The sequence below is a fragment of the Sparus aurata genome, chromosome 24 (assembly GCF_900880675.1).
Source record: "Sparus aurata chromosome 24, fSpaAur1.1, whole genome shotgun sequence".
NCBI lineage: Eukaryota > Metazoa > Chordata > Actinopteri > Spariformes > Sparidae > Sparus > Sparus aurata.
In genome coordinates, this window is record NC_044210.1 from 20,289,705 (window position 1) to 20,312,553 (window position 22,849).

General features: G+C 40.0%; 1 protein-coding gene and 1 long non-coding RNA gene across 2 annotated transcripts in view; one reads left to right on the top strand and one right to left on the bottom strand.

The window, feature by feature from the left end:
- The first annotated feature begins 11,944 nt into the window (after positions 1–11,944).
- Positions 11,945–13,963, top strand: LOC115576713 (uncharacterized). The gene is made up of 3 exons (XR_003982921.1): positions 11,945–12,111; positions 12,466–12,525; positions 13,492–13,963. It is a non-coding gene; the product is annotated as an uncharacterized LOC115576713 (long non-coding RNA).
- Positions 13,964–21,913: 7,950 nt separating this feature from the next.
- LOC115576541 (NLR family CARD domain-containing protein 3-like) overlaps positions 21,914–22,849 on the bottom strand; it is a gene marked incomplete at both ends in the record, with an annotated part of 44,733 nt that continues 43,797 nt past the window's right edge. The window contains one exon of the mRNA XM_030409070.1: positions 21,914–22,384. Within this exon, the coding sequence (XP_030264930.1) occupies positions 21,914–22,384 (471 nt within the window). The remainder of the gene's footprint in view (positions 22,385–22,849) is intronic.

Genomic DNA, 22,849 nt, shown 5'->3' on the forward strand with positions numbered 1-22,849 from the left:
GATTTTTCAAGTGCTTTTAATACTTTACAGCCAAACATTTAAACTAAAAAGCTTTTTGGTTTTAATCTTCATAAATCTACTGTTGCATGGATCACAGACTACCTCACAAGCAGACCTCAATATGTGAGGGTTCATGACACCAAGTCTGAGATTATCACCACTAATATAGGGGCACCACAGGGTGCAGTTTTATCTCCCTTTTTATTTACACATTATACTTCTGACTGCAGACATAGCAGTGCCTCTTGTCACTTAAATTTTTTTTTCTGATGACTCTGCATTAGTAGGCTACATAACCAACAACGACCATGCAGTGTATCAGAATGAGGTGGATAGCTTTGTCAGTTGGTGTGATGATGCCCATCTCATTCTAAACATAGACAAATCAAAGGAGTTAATATTTGATTTTAAAGGGAAAAAAATTGAGGTAGCCCCTGTTCTTATTAGAGGTCAGCCAGTAGAGGTAGTTCCTTCATACAGATACCTTGGTGTTCACTTAGATAATAAACTAGACTGGAAGGAGAACAGCAGAGTTACCTTCAAGAAGGCCCAGTCTAGACTGTTTTTTCTTAGGAAACTGAGTAGGCCTATTATAAACATATTTTATCATGGGAAACTGGAAAGTGTCCTTTTTTATGCTGTTGTGTGTTGGGGCAGTTGCATAACAGTTGAGGACAGGATCAGGTTTAACAAGATGATAAGGAAAGCAGGCTCCATCATTGGTTCATGGCCAAATTCTGTGGAGGAAATATTAGAGAAGAGGGTAATGAGGAAGATGAGGAGTGTGTTGTCAAGGGATGACCACCCCTTGTACAACATCTTCAATAAGAGTGGCAGGAGCCAAAGGCGCCTCCTACCCAGATGCTCCACTGAGAGATTTAGGAGGTCCTTTGTTCCTACAGCAATCAGACTCTTTAACAAGAGCCGTTGATATGTTGTAACTTATGCTGTTGTTGTGAATTATGCCCTTGTTTATGATTTATGATGTTGGTTGTTGTAATTTATGCTGGTGATATTGCTGTGATTGTTGTGTCCTTCCAGTGCCTATGTATGGTGCAAACCTATTATTTGTTGTTGTAGTGTGTGGTGTACTGTGCCTTCAGTATCAACTGTCTGTTGATGTATGTTGTTGTGTGTGTGGTGGCTTGGTGGCAAATGAATTTCCCCTTGGGGATTATTAAAGTGTAATCAATCAATCAATAACATCATGGAGCCAAATATCAGATCCATGTTGGACAGATTCACCACTGGTCTGTAAAGTGCAGCATGGAGATTATTGTGAACAGACTGGATGTAAAAGTAGTTGTTGTTCATGTACAGACCATAAATATGGAGTCCAGGTGTGTCTGATGCTGCTGGACAGACGGACCTCTGGGAACCTCTGAGCTCTCCTGGTCGACTCTGTGGAGGAATCATGAAGAATCAGTCACATTGTGTCTGTCCACTCAGAGACAAACACAAGCTGAAGGTTCTTTGAGTTAAAGTGTTGATGACATCATTGAATCAGATGGTTTCCTCTGACATCACAGTGTTGGTCGTACTGCTGATCCCACTGTGAATCAACAGTCAGTCAGTTTACTGGGTTGGTTCAGCAGCTTGTCTGGTTTAGTCCCTCCAGCTCTTATTGACCCGTTTAATACTGTGGACAGCAACACACAGCTAACACAAGCTAGCTGGATGCTAACTGTCCAGTGCAAACTGGTGAAGAGTCTCAATAAACGTGTATTAAATTGAAATTCCAACATGTGAGAATTAAACTATGATTCATTCTGTCTTTTAGTTTTCATTTATATTATTTCTGCAATAAATTTGAATCTGACACCAAAAAACTAAAATACCAGTTTGTTTTCCTACAAACTTGTTTTTGATATTTAATTTGTCTGATTTGTGACCTGAAAGTCTTTATTGACTTTTTTGTGTTTTGCTTTTGGGTGATTAACGACACATCGGCCTAAATATAAAGATAATAATGAATTCATCATTTGTAAATATAAGCTATATTCATGTAGACATGACTTGTAATACTTAACGTCTGAGTTTCAAAGTGCTCCACGTAACTTTAAATGTGTTTGTAACACTTTATTATTTGTCGGATATTTAATAAATATTGTAAAACAGTAAAATGTTCTGCCTTCAGTTCATATCTTTGTCTCAGGTGTTTGAACTATATTTAAGACATCAGAAAATAAGTTGTTTGTTTTTATATATTTATATCTAATGTGCTGATATATCAGTCATCAGAGTTTTTTACTCTTCATATGGGTTTGGGTACCGGCCCCATGAGGTCCGGATGGGTCGGGCCCTTGTAACGTCAGATATAACACACAGCCCTTCCTCTCCTCAGCAGCATGGTCAGATTTCAGCAGGAGGTGAGTCACTGCTGTTTGTCCACAGGAGGAACACTGTCCTGTCAGAGTTGTTTAGGGACGGACATGAAGAAATGTGAACCTGTCCTTTAATACTAATCCTGCTCTGACCTCCATCATCAATCTGAGAACATGAAGACCATCAGGACAACTGGTCAGACTGGATTTAATGAGGACAGACATCAACAGAGAGAGACAGGACAACAACTTACTGTCTGTCTGACACATGTTGTTGGGAAGATTACTTTGGAAATGTAGTTGGTTACAATTACAAGTTACCCTGTTGAAAATGTAATAGAAGTGTAACTATTTCAATTACTTTCTCAAAGTAATGTAACTAATTACATTGATGACATTATGATTACTTTTCTTAATTTTGAATGAAATCTCTCAACTGCTAACCATTTTCACATTTTAAGACCTATAGTGTGATAAACCTTTCAGTTCAAAGGTTTAGCCATATATTATGAGTCTGACCTTCAGGCCTGTACTGAAGGAGGCTCACTTCCTCACTACCGTATTGACCCGATTCCTGTTTGAAGCTTGGAGGGCTTTTCTGAATCTCAGCTGCACAGTCTGCTTTTTGTTCTTGCTGTGTTTCTGCTGCTTTGTTTTACTGTGCAAAGAAACAAATACAATTTATACGTAATAAATCAATCAGAAAACATTGGACGTTGGTTCCCGACCTCTGCCACAGAACCAAGTGACAGAGACTCCCAGACTGTTTCCCTCCAGAACCTCACAAGTGTCACTGAAGCTGTTTGTGATAGAAACAGTTTCCTGGTTTCATGTGTTGACATGTTCATGTGACTATAGTTTGGTGCTGGATTGATATCTGATGTATATTACAGCAGTAATAGTTACTGTGAGGAGAACTTCATGTTTGATGCCATTAAAAGCAGAAACAATGACACTAAATGTCTCTTAGCTGCTTCATCAGATTTACATTTTAACCTTTGTGGGATTTTTAGGGGAATTTGCTAAACTGAACATTTTTGGAAAGTTTGTTTAAAGAGTCAGAAAATCAATGTTTGCATTTGCTCAGATGTCTATATGGCAGGCCATATTGAATTTTAGAAATGGCTGCCATAACTAAGCATAAACATAAGATGGAATGTTGATTTTCACTGGTAAACCCAATGGTGCTAGTTAGAGGTGGATTTCATCAATGTCGAGATAATAGTGCAAGATAGTGTGTGTGTGTGTGTGTGTGTGTGTGTGTGCGTGCGTGCGTGCGTGCGTGCGCGTGCGTGCGTGCGTGCGTGTGTGTGTGTGTGTGCGTGTGTGTGAGTGGGGACTGTGCAATAAAAATTATGGTATAGGGAATAAAACAATAGGAGTGTAATAAAATGATCAATATATTACAAAATGATGCTTATTTGTATTGTTTATGAAGAGTGTGTGCTCTGTGTTGATATGAATTTATGCTATGAAAACAGACTTCTTCTTGTTTTAGTTTTTTTTGTGTGTGTTCTGTGTTTTTATCATGAGCTATATGTGAACATGTGAGTTCTCCTGTGTCCAAAACAAATTTCTCCTAAGGGAGACAATAAAAAGCAACTAACTAACTAACTACCGTATTGACCCGAATATAGGACGACCCTGATTATAAGACGACCCCTCTTTTCAAGACTAATCTTCAGAAAAAGACTCTGATAACCAAAATTTGTTTCTCAATAACAAACTCACATACCCTCCTGCAGGGCTGTAAACTAGCGGTCACCACTCGCCAAATGCGACTAAAATATTCCTCTGGCGACTTAATTTTGGAGGGATACATGCCACGGGGCGGGTAAATGTTTGTCCCGATGGTCGTGCTCTTGCAATAAATTATGCATGATATAGCAAAACAAAACATTGTTGTAGCTGTAAAGTGATAAATTATGACGGCAGCGAACGTTAGTGCTAAACCGGCTATTTGTTGTGTGTCGCACTCAAGGCCGCTTTAATGCACGGGCTTACCTGGGCTGAAGCCCAGGGGCCTCACACGTTCAGGGGCCACCCAAGTTCAGGTTCACAATGAGCTGAAAAGTTCATATTGTTTTGTAACTTGTCAGGTTTTCTGTCAATCACTCTCATCGCACGTTACGTGGCTGCTGATTGATCCAAATTAGGAGTTACCCACGTGGCCCCATAGCCATATGGCCCGTGGGCTGACCTATCAGAATGTCTATAGTTAGTTTTGGGGTGTGTCTCTCTATGATTGAGTGACATTTAGTGGAAAATGTCGGGGAGGACGTTTGAGAGTGGTGCCCAGTAAAGAAAAAAACTTATTAAGAAAGAGTTGGGCGAAAAAGAATTACTGAAGAGCATCCCAACGCTTTTTTAAACCACCTGCTGCTGAAGATGGAGCCAGCACCAGGGGACTCCTCGGCGTGTGTGATTACTCCTTCAGCCTGCGTTCATCCGCAAAAGGAGCGGCTCGAGTGCGCTGCGTAAATGAAGGCCACGCGCAGCTCAGAAAGCATCAGCCGCAGGAGCTGGAAGACAAACGACTGAGCAAGGTGGAGTCACTGCGGGTGGCTATTTACTATATCAATGTGGAGCCTGCTGGACTTGTATCGGGATGGAGGTGTCACTTGGAGACGCGCGTAACTGCGCCGCTGCAGCAGAGGTCAGAGTGCAGCAATGATGGCAAATACTCGCTCAAGTTGGCACAGCCATATAAATGTGCCACAAAGTCAACCCAGTGGGAGACTTGGAGATCAGACGCTAAATTCAGATTAGCTGTTGTTAACACAGTGCTAACTTGAGCCAGTGTGCAGGCGAAGTTGAGCGCACAGAAGGATACTGAGAGCAAGAGTGAGCGGTCTGCAGCGCAGCCAGCAAGAGTCTGTGAGAGTGCAGGGGTTATTATTGCACCTTAAAATGCATACAAGCAAACATGCAAATACATTTATTGAGCACAGAATATATTTCTGTTCCTGCAAATTAAATTATGTTTTTAGATTATACTGCAAACCTCCTGTAAATGTTGCTCAGTTTCATCTTTTTGGTACCTGGCATTAGGCCATGTTGCTATCCATGGGGCTGAATGGAGTGTGTGTGTGCAGGTGCATGTGATTGGTTCACAGGCCCACTGAGGCCAGAGAACAGGCTTCCACTTTGATCTGTTGCTGGTCTTTGCTTATGCTGTTATTAGTTATTATCAATGTTTGTGAGTGGTTCTTAAATAAAGTGTATTGTGTTTCTGCTCAAGTGGGCTCAGTGATATGTTAATAACAATATTATGGTGTTTTGTGGCTCAAAGAGGGAAAATTCACTGTTGTATGTCTCGAAAGAAACTAATGCATTTTGTGATGTAGATTACCTAGATATTACGCTTTTTTAAAATGAGAATCGAGGGGATGGAGATGAACATTAGGTTAAGGCGGCCCTGGTCGCACTGAAGTAGCTCCCCCGACGTCACCGCTGTAGAAAATAGTTCCCCTCAGAAGCAACGTAGCGTGCGCGTCACCGCTCTTTAAATGTTAGCGCAGTCAGGGGCGTCGCACTCGTGGGGGATGTGTGTGTTTTAACACCCACACTTTTCCCGGTGAGAGGGTTCAACACCCACACTTTTTCCTGCAGTTTTGCACAAACGCCTTACTGCGGCCGGAGTCACTTTCTACCGCCGCTCTGTGCTGTGCTCGCTGCAGCTGCCTCCTCTCTCCTCCCTCTCCTGTTGCTGCTTCAAACATGACACCGGCTTTGGGACTGACCGGCTGATGATTGGCTGTTCTGCCTTAAGTCCCGCCTCTCTTGCTGTGTTAGATTTATTGTTCAGCTCGTACTGATGAGGCCGGAACTACCGTAAAATACCAAATAATAGCCGGGCGTTTATTTGTCTCAACCATTTAACAGACCCGGCGTTTATTTGGGACAGGCGTTTAATTCCCTCCTCACAATAATCCGGGATGAAAATGTCACAAACTTCTCCAGCTTCTCTGTGAATTCTCTGGAAACGGAGAGAAACCAAAAACAATGTCTGTAACGTTCTCTGATGATTATAAACGTTGATTACTCCTGATACGTTCAGTATACAGGTCGACACCAAACCACATGATGTGTTTTATAATGTGTTTAGGTGTTTACAGCTGCTAATGTATGTAACGCTGTTACTGTGATGACACATGACAGTTAAATATTTAATCTGTCTATAATAACCACATCCTGACATGTAACTGTGATTTTTGATTATCTAAGTACTAATAATAACAATCATGACAAAAAATTAACAAAGACTGCAGATCACGATAAGAAGCTGCAACTGGCAGTGAGCTGCTCTCTTTTCTTGTAGCAGTGAAGTGACATAGTCCATGACAGAACATTATAAAATATGATAATGTATAAAATAACATTTAATGGTAAACAAAAAAGTACAGTTGCAGTAGACTTCTATTATAAATATTATAATTAAACGAATCAAGACAGATGTCACATTTACATGTCAGGGTGTGGTTATTATAGACACAGATTTAATATTATAATAATAAGTGTCATTTATCATCATCCCCGACCCAAAATTGTTTTAAAAAAACACCACCACATCCATTCCCCGCACTGAAAAGCTTGCTACACCTCTGGGTGCAGTGACTGTGATTCGAGCGCAGCAATGACGACACCTCTACTTATGAGCGGAGGGAAGGTGTACTTAAGTTGCGCATCATTTCTTAACGACTTCCTTCAATTAGGTTTCAGTTTGATTAGTGCTTATAGAACAGTTGTCACGTCACAAAACGTGTAAAACCATGGTTCTATCAAATCCAGTGTAAATGTTATTATGGTGGTACAGTCGCCACTGACAAGTCTATTACAGAGCCTGATCGTTAGTTAATGAGTGTTTCCTTTGTCAAAGTTTTGCACTGTTCAAGTTTTCAATTTGCAATGTTATGAAATTTTATTAATAATATTCAAATGTATTTCTAAATAATACTTTGGCCTCTTTTCTAAGCATGTATCGGTATATAATACTGTTATCTCCATGAAAAGTACTGAAACAGATGTATATGCAACAAAGAGAGGCAATTTATTATTTGGCCGGTAAAAAATGTACTTGGCCGGTAGATTCTTCACCTAGCAGTCCCCTTGGCAGGTGAGCCAAAAAGTTAGTTTACAGCCCTGCCCTCCTGTCAATCTCTTGGAAGCGGCCGCTTAGAGGACCACGAGAAGCTTTTCTCTTACTGTTAGCGTTTTCAGACGGCCTTTTTGGACCCGCCATCTTCAGACGTTACACTCCGTAACTCCATATTTCTTGGCTGGCTGACAGTTGTTTGGCTGCCTCCGCTGCATTGATCACCATTATCTTAAAATCAGCATCATAGCTCCGCCTCAGATGTCTGTTAACTTGCCACACATTTGATCCACTTTGCTCCGTAAAATCACCGCGTCTCTCCATTTTTCATCTCCTGTCACTTCTTCTCCGCTGTGATTGACAGATAACCGCAGCCACAGTGTCAGTGACGTCTCTACAATAAGCTGGCGCCCTCTGCTGTTGCGGTCGTGTAGCGACCCAGACAACTATCAGCATGTGTCAACGGTTAGACCCCGATTATAAGACCACCCCACTTTTTTATATAATTTTCATCGAAAAAAACCTCGTCCTATATTCGGGTCAATACGGTAAATGGAGCGACAGCGGGCTGATTTCAGCCAAGAGTAGCAGGTTGTTTTAATGGAGAGAGTATGAGCGATATAAAAAGCCTGATCACAGCCTGAAGCAACAGTGTTGCTGCAAATATGACAAGAGGAGGCTGATTTTAATTTCTGACAGCTCTACATTGAGCTGCTTTTAAATATGAAGCTTTAGAGCAACAACAACTGTTGTTTTAAACTGTGTTTTATATTGTTTTCATATATTTCACTGATCGCAATTATAAAATGCCAGTGTGTGTTTTATTGAAAGCGAGGCTGGTGTGTGTATGAAAATAGGTTACAGTGGGTTTTATAGGTGCTGTAGCTACAAGCAAATCTCATGTTGTCTCTGTACAAATACCTTTTTACATGTGAGAAAACAGAGTAGACCTACTCAAGATTTACTGCGTTTGGGCAACACATAACAGGCGAAACAATTAATTTATTCATGGCCACATTAAGTTAAATTATCTGTCCTGCTGCGAGCGCACAACTTCTTTCAGTGGTGACTGACTGTATATAAAGTAAACAGGCTATAGTCTAATAAATGACCTCCTGACGCGAGTCGGATCATCAGCTGAGCAGCGTTTCCCCTCAGCTGAACATCTGTAGAGACGCTCAGAGAGAAAGTAACCAGCAGCGGATCAGCGCGATCTCTCCCTCCGTACAAATGTTCTGATCCAGCTCCACTGGACTTTCAAAGTAAAGGTGACGCCAGCTGTACATGAGTTAAATAGTGAAACAGATGATTTTATGATTAAACTCTGAACAGAACCTGGTCATACAGGGAAGCCTGGCTTCTGTCTGTATGAAGTGTTTTTGTATTTCCAGCCCAGGAACATCTTGTGTGCCGCCAACACTGTTGCTGCTGAGTCTGACTGCCACCGTACGGTTTGTCGGTTGAGTCGAATGGCACATGACCAGAGAGAGCCAATCACAAGCGTCAGTTTTGGAAGGAGGATGTTGATATGAAAAAAACTAAAAACAAACATGAATCCAGGGGGGCGAAAAACTATTTGATAAATCCGAGCTTTTGCTGCGATTTTTCAAATGTAACTTAAGTTGTAATCATTGAAATTTCCAAAAGCAACTGTAATTTAATTACATATTTTCTCCCAGTAATGTAACGGATTACAATTACGTAAATGTTGTAATTAAATTACGTAACGTCGTTACATGTAATTCGTTACTCCCCAACACTGCTGACACATGTGCTTGTTTGAAACTAATGATCTCATCCTTTGACTGATCACTCTTGATAATATAGGTGACAACATCAGGAATAAACCTTCAGAGAATATTGGACCAAACTAATTCAATAAAGTGAAATGAAGAGTTGAAGACCGGTTCTATTGGGCAGCTTTCTAAAGTGAGAAGATACATTTAAGTGAAGAAGAACGAAGCTGAAAATAAACATCAGGTTTCAAAAAACATCTTTCTCCACAGTTAAAACATGAATCAGTCACATATTAATGTTATTAACAGCTCACCTCTTTACAGCACGAGCTGGTTGTTCTTTAAATTCAATGAGACGATCATTTGACTTGACACTCCTGAAGGACACACAGCTGGGCTCAGGTCCAGGCTCAGGTCCAGGTCCAGGTCCTGGTCCAGGCTCAGGTCCAGGCTCAGGTCCAGGTCCTGGTCCAGGTTCAGGTCCTGGTCCAGGTCCAGGTCCAGGCTCAGGTCCAGGCTCAGGTCCAGGTCCAGGCTCAGGTCCAGGTCCAGGCTCAGGTCCAGGTCCAGGTACAGTGGTTTTAGAGGGAGGGCCTCCCTCCTCTCTGTCCTCACACTGATTCATGCTGCTCAACTCACACACACTTTCATCTGGAGAGGAAACACAAATCATTCATCTGCACATCAACTGAAATCAGCCTTTGGGTCAGAAACACTCTTGAAGGACAAAATGTCTGAAAGTCGACTTCCTCTTCTAACATTTAAACTCAGAGCACATTATTCCACAACTCACTGACTCTATTAATACATATTTCACTAAATGGCTGCTACAGGACATCAAACCAAAACTAAATCATGTCATTAAATCATTTGTATTCTGTTTTTTACTGTTCTCTACTAATAAAGTCGCTCACAGCAGTGACGTGAAATCTGGAGACAAATGTGAAAATGTCTTCTGACAGAAAAGAGACAGTGGACTGATCCAGGACCTGTCTTCACTGATCTGCAGGAAGGACAGTGATGTCATCAGTGTGAGGTTTATTTCAAAATAAAAGACTTCTGTCACACAGTAACACCAGTGACTCCAGAGGACGATCTCTCATTATATGTTTTATGATATTTATTTCTAAGTAAACATTATGACATTTTAAAGGGTATAAAAACAGTCAGTGTCCTTCTGTACATGACTGTGGAGACTTTCTGTGGAGCTTGGAGTGTTAAATAACTGATTAAACACAAATACTGACAAGTTGATTTAACCAAGAGGCAGAAATTGTTCTAATAACCTGTTGTGTTATTATAAAATATGAAAGTCTCAGGTGTGTTCAGGTGGGTTTTGTCTGTAGAGGCTATGACGTCTCTCACTGACGTCACGTCTCCTGTCAGAACATCAGCTGCTGGACTTGGATCAGTCCACTAGATGACGTCATGACGCTGTGGTGGAGTCAACACACACGTTTCTCTGATATCTTTTAATCTGAAAGAGTCAATCTGGTCATCTGTTGTTTATTTAAAACATTTATCTGCAGAGTCAAAATGAGAATCTCTTCCTCTGAGAAGTAATCAGGAGCAGAAGTACTCAAGTAACGTAACGGGCACTTTAAGTACTGACACTGAGAGCCGACGTGTTCCTGCTGACTGCTGCTCAGTGATGAAGTTATATTTGTATTAATTAAATAAAGCTTCAGACTCCTGGATGTCCTCTTACTGCCTCCTCATCAGTCCTGGACTGTAAATACAACCACAGATTATTCACCGACACCAACAGCTGCTCTGCAGCCGCGTTTAGTGCGTCACACAGCGGGAGAGCGGCGGCTCGTCTCGGCCTCCTCCACAGGCTCATTCAGGAAGACACAAAATGGCGGATGTGTGTCCGGACGCTCCGAGTTTAAACTCGTGAGTTTGGAGAAATAAACAACCGAGCTTCAGTGTTTGTGCTGTTTCCGGTGTAACAATGAAAAGTAGAGCTTGTGTTAGCGAGTCGAACATGTCAGATTCATTACATTACCTTCAGCTGGAGGTTCAGACGGAGAAAACTATCTGCGACACACCTGTCAGAGAAAGTGAAAGTAAACTGTGAGGAGGAAACAGCCAGAGAGGCGTGTGACTGACTGGGAGTCTTCCTGTTAGACTGAGGGGGCTGCAGCACAACCCACAACCAGCTAACACATGCCGAATTTACAAGAAGGCCCAAATAATGAAGAATCATCACAAACAGCGTTTCAGGAGGTTAGAAAGTGTCTCCTGACTCAGAAACTCACTAAATGGAGAGATTTCATAAGGGAGTCTGGGGGCTGTCTCTCCCTCTTCACACTGTTAGTGACGTCACCACAGAGGACTTCTTGGTATTGGAGTTGTTGGTCGTTGATCTGTGAGTGTCCTGTGAGACAAAGAGAAGACACTGAGCTGAAACAAGGCGTTTCTTCTTCCACAGCCAAACTGTTACTGATGTGAAATAATGCTGAATATTCAGTGTGGAAGGAAAGAAAAGTAAAGATCACATCACAAGTCTTGGCACAATGTTTTCACAGCTGATGTGGACACGATTCATTATTAAATACGCCACATGTTCAGTGAATATCCTTGAATATATTTGTCTGTGTGATTTAGCTGCTGTGATAAAAAACAAATGTGTTTTTTATCACATTGGAACAGAAAACCCTCAGACTATACAACCTGTGATGATGCTCACCTGGTTTCCACCTGTTTACAAAGAAGCACCAGATGGAAGCAGAATTTAAGATGGAAGCTGAAATGACGTTTTCATGCTTGTAAGTGCTTGTTACACTGCAGCCTTCAGACTGCACCAGCAGCAGCAAACTGGCTGCTTGTCACCTGATGAGTCATTGTCAGTGATGTGGAGCACCTGTGAAGACATGGAGGTTCTCAGTCATTCAGACAAACACACCTCAGAGAGAAGACGCTCCAAGTTCACTCACAGGTTCAGTCCAAAGATGTCGGTGAAATGTTTTATTTACTTTCATGGTGTTTGAAATGCTGCTTAATATGTTCGAGTTTATGTTGAACTGTTGTGTAGCATTGACTTCATTAAATTTGGCTTAAATGGGTTTGTGCAGACATAATATTTCCTTTTGAGTTTGAAAAATGAAAAGTATAAGATACAAAAGGATTGTACAAAGTCAAATGTTCAAACTTTACTAAGGGATTTGCAAAATGCATGAAATTAGATTTTTCTTTATTCCATTTAAAATGCTTAAGTGGTTAACTCATTTAAAATGTTTAATGAAATGTTTAAATTCATTGAAAATGTTTAATTAAAATGGCAACTTTTGTTTCTCTGTCTTTAAAGGTTTACAACCTAATTTGCTGAACAGACCAATCAACTGACAAAGCCAAAAGAAAAATAAAAGTGAGTCTGAAATTTGAGTTGTCCTTGTGTCCTTTGGAAGTTGAACAAGAGGAGGACTTGACATTAATTGTTTGCTATTTCTCCTGGACACATATTCAGAAATTCATTTGATGACTAATTGTAGTAAAAATACTCAGTTATTTTCCACCAGCGCGCTGACAGACAACATGATGATGATACGAGCAGAAATGTATATTCAGCTACTTTAGCAGAGGAGAAACATTTCAGTGATCATGTGTCGTGTTTTCAATCATCTGATCTGATCTCATGTGTGCTGATCCAATAACAAATCAATACATTCATACGTGTTGAAGAAACAGGTTTGCTTGAGTTCTTCTGTTGTACTGACTAACTGTGAGGCAGCTCTTTATTTACTGCAGCAAAGGATTGTGGGTATTTCTACCACTCTTTATTCTAAACAAACAGATGTGGGCCTGAATAAGTTTGTTCCTTTTTTATTCTTGTGGACATCCGGTTTAAAAATCAGCTGAACTACCCAGGGATTGAACCCACAACCTCCAGACTTCACAGCATCACTTCACCATCCTGAGCTGATGAATCAGTCTTAAATCAATCACTTTCTTTGAGCATTTCACTTCTTTTGACCACAAGATAATCGTGTGAAAACCTCGAGGATTTGAACTCACAACTTTAAACAGTGACAGCGACGTCATCAGAGACTCGTCCTTCCTTTCTTACTGGTTCTGACTGCAGCCAGAGTTCTGATTGGTCCAGCGGGCTGACTCGACTGCAGTCCTCCAGTAAGACACCTGCTCCCCTCTAATGATTCAATCAAAGTCTTTTTCAGCAGAAAGGATCACTGATGCTCTTCTCCCTCTCAGTCCCCTCCCCCGGACAGCTGCAGAACAGGGTCCAGAGCGTGGGGAACTCTTATATAGCAGCCGGTGTGGGTCGGTTCCATCCTGAGTCACTAAACTTTGAGCGATCTCTTGTTGTTGTCCTCAGTTTATCGACTCCTCCAAAGAGCTTGTCCACCCTCAGTGCTCTTGGTGACAGCACCTGGAGAGACGGCTGCTCCTGACGAGACCCGGGTGCAGCAGTGCAGTGGCTGCCCCGCTGGCTGGGGTCACTCACTACACCTCAACGTGGAACAAAAGGGGGGATGACCAAAAAGTAAACTGTTAACTTCACCTTAAATCTGAGATCCTGCATAGAATAGCGTAGAGTATAAATAGAGTTTCTTCGGGGAAGGCGGGTTGTCGTTTAGTTTTTTCTTTCTGGATTTGAGTGAGTTTGTCTGTGCCAAGGGGGAGTCGCTCCCTGTTGCTCTTGTGCAATAGAACCACTGTCTTTAGGCGACCAGTAATACTAACCTGCTGAAGAGGGCTGCCAGCGTTTATGATGCGCGTCTTCACAATACTGTATTTATTTATTTTTTATATTTATTATTTTGAATAAAACGTTTTGTTTTTTTTACTAATCAGGTGTTTTTTCCCTTCTGGCAACAAGCGTTAACGATGCTGCTAAAAAAAAATCATGTAATCAGTCCCTGTTCGATTTTTGGGCACATTTGGTCTAATTTTTACAAGACGTTAAAGTATTAGTGTACACTTATATGAAGGTAGATTTGTGTCTTTATTATTCAATCAAAAAAAAGTTTGCTTCAATCAAAATATACATTTTCAATCAAAAAAACCTTTTTCAATCAAATAAAAAAAGTGTTTGAATGCAAAAATATAGATTCGCGCACTAGAAAACAACGTGCGGCTTATTTGACCAAGCAAACGCGAACCACGGCTGGCTTGACCGCAGTAATCCACTGGGCTGTGTGAGAAGATAGACTCAGGCTCTGCATGATCTGTTGCTGCTAAACAGGCAGCGCTGCAGGCAACAGTTGGTCTGTGGACTGTTGTTTGACCACTAATGACGTTACTTATTATAACATAACATAGCACTAGCACATAGCAAGCCTCTGTACTTAGGTCATTCAGTGTGCAGGGCCATCGGCTAACGTTATCAGCTAGCCTGCCTGACAATATGACAGCGTTAGATATCTAACACCATCACACAAATTAGTCAACGTGAATTAAGTTAGCAAGCTTCATGTTTAATCAAAATATCAAACAGAGTAGGCTAATAACATGACACCAATCATTTTAATGCTGTAGTTAACAACAACTCCACCACTGCTCCCTGGCTTGCTGGCGGCCATGACTTGCTTGTCAGAAAGACGTGGTTGGTGTAGCCACTTGTCACTCAAACATGTCTGACCAATGGGGAAGCACCCGCCCACTGCGGGATGTTTGTGTCAAAATGATTCAATCAAAAAGAAAAACAACTTCAAAACTTTTTCCACTTCATTCAATTTTTTTTTTACTTCAAATCGAAAAAAATATTTTCAATAAAAAACAACAACACTTCAAATGATTTTTTTTTCAATTCAATTTTATTTTTGCATTTGAACAGTTTTTTCTTTGATTAAAAACATTTTTTTTGATTGAAGCAACTTTTTTGGGATTGAATAATTAAGACACAAATGTCCTACCCATAATATGGCCCAAACACAAAAAAGAATACTTCAATCAAAGAAAACATTTTCAATCAAAAAAAAAGCTTTCAAATGCAATTTTTTGAGTCTCAAATATTTTTTTGCATTCAAAACCTTTTTTTCTATGATTGAAAACGGTTTTTTTTTTATTGAAGAGATTTTTTTTATAGAAAATATTTTTTTTTGTTTGAAGCAACTTCTTTTTTGATTGAATTATAAAGACACAAATGTCCTACCCATAATATGGCCCAAACACAAAACAACATTACTTCAATCAAAAAAGTTGCTTCAATCAAAAAAAACCTTTACTTCTATCAAAGAAAACATTTTCAATCAAAAAAAGACAGTGTTCAAATGCATTTTTTTGAGTCTCAACTATATTTTTGCATTCAAACACTTTTTTTATTTGATTGAAAAAGGTTTTTTTGATTGAAAATGTATATTTTGATTGAAGCAAACTTTTTTTTTGATTGAATAATAAAGACACAAATCTACCTTCATACACTTAGTGTGCACATCTTAACTTTTAAGTGTGCATACATTATAAATATATATGTTGATGCAATATTACTGAATTTTAAATGTGAATTTAGACTAAAAGGAAAATATTTGAATGTGTTTACAAAATTGTCTCACCACAGACTTTTCTGCATATTAACACTTTAAAATTGACCTATAAAGGGATCTGTTCTTGTTGCACTTTGTAGAAACTTACTGATATTTTCACGTTCTGTTTACTGATGTTTGCACTGCTTTTACTTTGTATCTTCTGGATTTAAGGTGGAAAAAAACTGTTAATTAAGTGGTTTGGGGGGGGAGATTTCACAGTTGTACATAATGTAGCACCGTCTGTTTGTAATATTTGTGTTTTTTCACATTGCACAAAATCCCAACACCTTTGTTAGTGTGATGGACTGAATGAGTGGAACATTTTAATAAAACACACTGAATTAAAGATGACTTTGTTCCTCACTGCTTTATGTTGAAACTGGATTTATATAATCTCATCAGCGTACAACAAGAGAGGTTGGTTGTTGACGCGTTTCAATGTTTCCATCTAGTGGTAGAATTTCAGACATCACTGTGGGTTTAATACAAATGACTACAAAGTATTCCCCCAGAAAGACCGCATGAATAATACATAACTTAAATCTGAACCCAGTGATGTGATTTGAATTATGTGAAAAATCGAAGACAAAAGAAGACTTTTTCAAAATGAAATGAATATATGTACATAAATACATTATAAAAATCAATAAATAAAATGTGATAACATTATTAGAAACAACAACAACAACCGGAATGCACTCAAGGCCAAGGTATGTTTTGTAAACTTTATCACAAAAGTGAAATAAATAAAAAATCCTGGATATGTCACTTTTCCCAGATCCACACCAAAAGTTAACTGGTTCTATTGTGGGCCAAAACTCATCCTCCAGCCAAGTTTCATGAAAATCCGTTCAGTAGTTTTTGTGTAATCCTGGTAACAAACCAACAAAAAAATGGGCACAGGCGAAAAAAATAAGCTTCTTTTGTAGAGGTAGAAAATATTTTGATTTGGGGAAAAATGCATCTATGAATGAATATTTTAATACTGATAATCTGGACATAATAAATAAATGATGAAAAAAATTATTTGTTTCAAAGTTTATGTTGCTACATGTTTTCATTTCTACACAGTAATGTGTTGTGAAATAAAGATTACAAACTTCTTTTTTATCAAACAAATTATTTATGTATTTATTGACAAGAAAGTCAAAAAGATCCACACCAAAAGTTAACTGGTTCAATTGTGGCCAGAACTCATCCTCCAGCCAAGTTTCATGTAAATCTGTTTATCAGTTTTTGTGTAATCTTGGTGACAAACCAACAAAACAAAAAACACAGAAGCTCTGATGCTTGTTTCACTCCTGCAAAGACTTTTTGGACAACAAATAATTATTTGGCTGTGACATCAGAATTTGATGTGGAGTTTATGAACAAAAGTATACAAATGTAGTATCACAAAGGTTTCTTGAACCAGGATCATGAACTATAACAGTGTGAACAGCGAAGTGTGGAGGTCGAGCCTCAGCTGCTGAAGGTTTCACCAGACTGATTTATGTGAGGACGTGTTTGGGCTGCAAGCAAAGAACCACTAGAAGCAGAATTTAAGGTCCACGGCTGAAACGATGTTTTCATGCTTGTAAATGTTTGTTACACTGCTGCCTTCAGACTGGGAGGTTGTGGGATTGATCCTCTGACAATCTTTATGTTGTGAAAACCAAATTATTGCTCTCCTGCACATTTATTGGTGTTATATATACTGTGAAGTGAGTTTATTGTGTAGCAAAATAGCTGAGTAAGATGAGATGCTGCTGCTCTTCTTCTGAGATTGAGGGATCAAATCCTGGTTGGTCCATCAGGGTGTTTTGAGCTTTATAGCATTTTTTGGGCCTTTTTGAGAGGACAAATAAGCAAAATCCTCAGCTTTACCTGGACTTGAACTCACAACCTCAGAACTGCTGCTTCATCATCTTACTCACTGAGCTATTTGCACTGAGATAATTCACCTTCATGAGGGCTTTTCACTTCTTCTTTTCAATAACAGACTCCAAAGTCAACTTTTGAGCGAGGATCAAACCCACATCATAAAAAACTGAAAGGAATTTCCAAATATCCTGATCAGTGAGACTTCTAATGTGTTTCTTGGAGGTTTTGAGTCTTTTTCTTGGTGTTCAGCTTCAAAGTATTGAGTCTCACATCCTCAGCACACCTTTCAGAAACAGGTGTGCATCAGATCAGAAGTGTTGAGGTTGGAGATTCTATTCTCAATACCTGAGGTTCAGGGATCAAACCCAAGCTGATCTGTGGGGACGTTTTTCAGTTTTAAAGCATTTTAAGGCCTCTTTGATGGACACCTCAGCAAAAGTTTAAACTTCACTGGGGATTGAACCTACAACCTCAGGATCTTCTGCTCTGTCTTATTACCCACTGAGTTATTCACTCCGACATATTTCACCTTCATTAAGGGGATTCACTTCTTCTTTTTGAGAACTGACTCCAAAGTCAGTTGAACTCATATCATGAAAAACTGCAAGGAATTCCCAAATATCCTGAACTACCTGATCAGTGAGTCCTCTAATTTGTTTCTTGGAGGTTTTGACTCTTTTTCTCCGTGTTCAACTTCAAAATTAAGAATCTCACATCCTCAGCACATCCGATCCGATGCTCACCTGTTTCTAATCTGTTTTCTAATCTGTTTCCTTTAGAAACAAAAAGGTTTTCACTTTTTAGAAACAGGTGAGCATCATCAAAGATTGCATAGTCTTAGGGTTTTCTCCTGAAAAGTTAACCCTAAGACTATACAATCTTTGATGATGCTCACCTGTTTCTAAAAGGTGAAAACCTTTTTGTTTCTAAAGGTGGAAACCTTTTAGAAGTCTTAAGTTGGTGTCTTTCTTTCTTTGTTAGTGTCTGACTTTCTGTCTTTTTGTTTTTATTTGTTTCTAAAAGGTGGAAACCTTTTAGAAACAAGTGGTATCCTCCTTTTAGCAACAGGTGAGCATCATCAAAGATTGTATAGTCTTAGGGTTCTCTTTTCAGAGAGAAAACCCTACAACTATACAATCTTTGATGATGCTCACCTGTTTTAAAAAAAGTGGAAACCTTTTAGAAACACCTGGTTTCCACCTTTGGGAGCAAAGAAGCACTAGAAGCAGAATCTTCTTCTGAGGTTCAGGGATCAAATCCTGGCTGGTCCATCAGGGTGTTTTGTGCTTTACAGCACTTTTTGGGCCTTTTTGAGAGGACAAATCAGCAAAATTCTCAGCTTCACTGAGGATTGAACTGACAACCTCAGAATTACTGCTGAGTATTGTTACTCACTGAGCTATTTGCTCTGAGACAACACACCTTCATTAGGGCTTTTCATTTCTTCTTTTATATAACAGATTCTGAAGTCAAAGGTTTGAGCAAGGATCAAACCCACATCATGAAACACTGCAAGGAATTCCCAAATATCCTGAACTACTTGATCAGTGAGCCTTCTAATGTGTTTCTTGGAGGTTTTGAGTCTTTTTCTTGGTGTTCAGCTGCAAAGTATTGAGTCTCACATCCTCAGCACACCTTGCAGAAACAGGTGTGCATCAGATCAGAAGTGTTGAGGTTGTGAGATTCTGTTCTATTCTATTCTAAATCCAGGCTGATTTGTGGGGATGTTTTCATTTTCAAAGCATTTCTAAGGCATTTCTGAGAGGACATCCCGGCAAAAGCCCAGGGGATTGAATTTACAACCTCAGGAACTTCTGCTCAGTCTTTTTACTGAGTGAGCTATTTACACTGAAAAGCTTCACCTTCATTAGGGCTTTTTACTTTTTCTTTTTGATAACAGACATCAAAGTCAAAGGTTTGAGTGATGATCAAACCCACATCATGAAACACTGCAAGGAATTCCCAAATATCCTGAACTACCTGATCAGTGAGACCTCTAATCTGTTTCTTGGAGGTTTTGAATCTTTTTCTCTGTGTTCAGCTTCAAAATTAAAAATCTCACATCCTCAGCACTTCAGATCCGATGCACACCTGTTTCTAAAAGGGTTCCACCTTTCAGAAACAGGTGAGCATCATCAAAGATTGTATAGTCTTAGGGTTGTCTTTTGGGTGAAAGTCAATCCTAAGACTATACAATCTTTGATGATGCTCACCTGTTTCTGAAAGGTAAAAACAGCAGCATTCAAAACTGACTGTGTGTTTATTGTGTTTGTGTTGTTGATCCTGGAGAAACTTAATCTCATTTTTGTTGTTGAAGTTTGAAACTGAACACTCGAAAACTAATCAAGAATCAAACCCACAAAGTCTTCACAGCATCACTTTATCTTCCTGAGCTAATTTGTTGGATTTCACTCTTTGTTTTGGACATCGTGTTTTAAAAATGACTTGAACTACTTTTATTTGAAGAGCTGTGTTCAAAGCTCAGACTGACTCCAGGACTGAAGTCACAGTGTCACAACTTCCTGCCAGTCCTCCAGCACACTGAGCTACCTGCTGCAGGTGTGTCAAGCTGTCAGTCACATTGTGCTTGTAGACACAATATATTTGTCTGTGTGATTTAGCTGCTGTGATAGAAACCAGAGGGCTTTGTGACTCTCCACACAGAGATGCAGTGTGTGTGTGCAGCCACCAGAGGGCGCTCTGCCCCTGCAGATATGTGTTGGGTCTGTTGGTGCTCTGCAGAGAGACAGCATGGACACCAACGAAGAAGAAGATGGAGGAAGAGGACACACTGGAATGTGTTCACGTGTGTGTGTGTGTGTGTGTGTGTGTGTTGACGTCACAGTTGTGTTATCACACATTTGTTCTGTTTAAACTGCATCAAGGAGAAAAATCTTGGTGTGTGTTTCTGGGATCTTGTGAGAAAGTGAAGTATTGAATAGAAGTGTTGAGATGAATTAAAGGAAGACGTCAATAAAAGTGGAGAGTTTGTAGAAATGGCGGCTTGGTTTGTAATGAAAGGAGCGAGAGGCGGCTCAGACCCGGTGTCAACATCTGTCACCTCCTGCTGAACACCAACATCACTCGGACACACAGGAAAACATTCTTCATGTAGAACATCTGCTGAATTATCAACAAGGTCCAAATAATGCAGAATGAGTCAGAGACAGAGTTTCACACACTTTAGAAAGTGTCTCCAACTCAACTAAACAGACACATTTGTTAAGGGAGTCTGGGGACTTTCTCCACGGGGACAAAGAAGGAGCCTATATTGTTCCTGTTTAGTGTCTTTGTAACATGTGACATGTTTAGATCAATAACATGTTTCTTCTTTCATAAATGGAGTGTAAATGGTGACATCAGTGTAAACAGTGTGTTCAAACAGCTGATCAATGTTGGCAGGTAAGACTTTAGCACTTTAGACACAGAAGCAGACAGGCTGGTACAGACATGCTGCCACAAACTGACACTTTTTACAAGGAGACAAACAACTTCAGCTGAAAGATTTAATGCTGAATTTACAACAAGGACACAATGACTTACAATCTGTCACACACACAGTTTCACTACGTTAGAAAGTTTGTTAGTTTAGTTTGTGATGTGTGAAAGTGTTTCAGTATTTCATCCGGCTCTCAGACTTCCAAACATCTTCAGCCAACCGGCTCAGACAGAGAAAGACTTTTCTCACAGCTGTTTAGTTTGACGGACCAGATTCAAATCCAACAAACGTCCTGAAAATACAGCCGGACTTCAACAGCCACAAAACACTGAGAGAAACACACTGATTGTCATTCAAATGTGTTTTCTTCTCATAGAATAATCAGACAGAAATGAAGAGATGTTGTGCAGTTTCTGACTCTGTCACTACGGACAGAATTACATGTGTTAACCAACACCATCAAACTTTTAGTTTCATCATTAGAAACACATGAAACAAGTCAGAGTGTTTCAGGTGGAGTGTCGAGTACATTTGATCAGATTTTACTGTCCATTTACAACTTTGTTCACAATGATTCTTTACAATTAAAGCTGCAGACGACTCAATGTTTTCTCTTTCTTACATTTCACTAATAGTTGTGGATTTTATTGGAACAAGAGCCAGAATTCAAAACAACACATGACAGAAAGTACAAGTCAACGCAATTTAATCCACAATTTAATGGAAGAAGAAGTTTCAAATGGAAATGAAGAATCTTTTCAATCACTTTGAATCATTTTGTACAAAGTTGACTGATGAATTTATTCCAAGAAGCTGAAAGATTGATGTGACTGTGATCCTGTACAGACTCAACTGTTCAGCACTGACAATGTTTGTGTGACAGGAGGAGACTCTGCACACTAAACACCACACAGACGCACTGAGGAACCAGAACTGGACCTGAAGAACCCAAATCCAGGATAAAGAGGTTCAGTGAATGTGGTGTTGAAGGTGTGGAGGTGGATCAGTGAGTCAGAGGAGACTCTGTAGAAGGACAGAGTGCCAGCAGGACAGTCCACATACACTGCTGCTCTACCAGAGGAGGAGGAGGAGGAGGAGGAGGAGGAGAAGATGATGTATGTTTGTTTCTTATTGTGCCAGACATAGTAACGACCATCATCACAGTCCAGACACCAGGACTGATCATTCAGTCCAAACAAACAGTCATCACTGTCTACTTTCCTGCTGATTCTTCTGTAACTCACTGATATAGAAACTTTTCCACTCCACTGGACCTCCCAGTAACAGCGACCAGTCAGACCAGTTCTACACAGCAGCTGAGGCCAGGAGGTCTCAAACCTCTCTGGATGATCAGGATATGACTGATCCTCCTCCACACATGTCATCTTCCTGTTGTTGTCAGACAGTTTGATGTTTCTGTTGACTGTGTTTGTGTCGACTGTGAGCTCACAGGAATCTGATGGAGAGAAAAAGACACAACACAGCTGCAGTTATTAATGTGTCATCATCAGTGTGATGATGACATCACAGATGTGAATGAGTGATGTCACAGTGTTTTGATGAATGACAGTAAAAAGACACTCACACTTCCTCAGACCTGGTGTCAACCATCGGACTCCAGCAGGCTCCACCCTGAAAGGAGGAGGGGGGTCAGAGCAGCACATCCTCTTTCAGCATGCAAACATGGACATGACATGACTCTCATACACAGAAACACAATCTGTCCATCAGGCTGCTTCTCCCTGTTCTCCCTGAACCTCTTCACCTCTGCCACTCTCCTCACACACTGAGAGTGAGCCACAGGATGTTGGTGTGTGTGAAAGAGGACCACAACACTGTCTGAGAACACACACAAACCTCTTGTTGGATTTATCACTTCATCTTTATTTTATTGGATGTTGTTG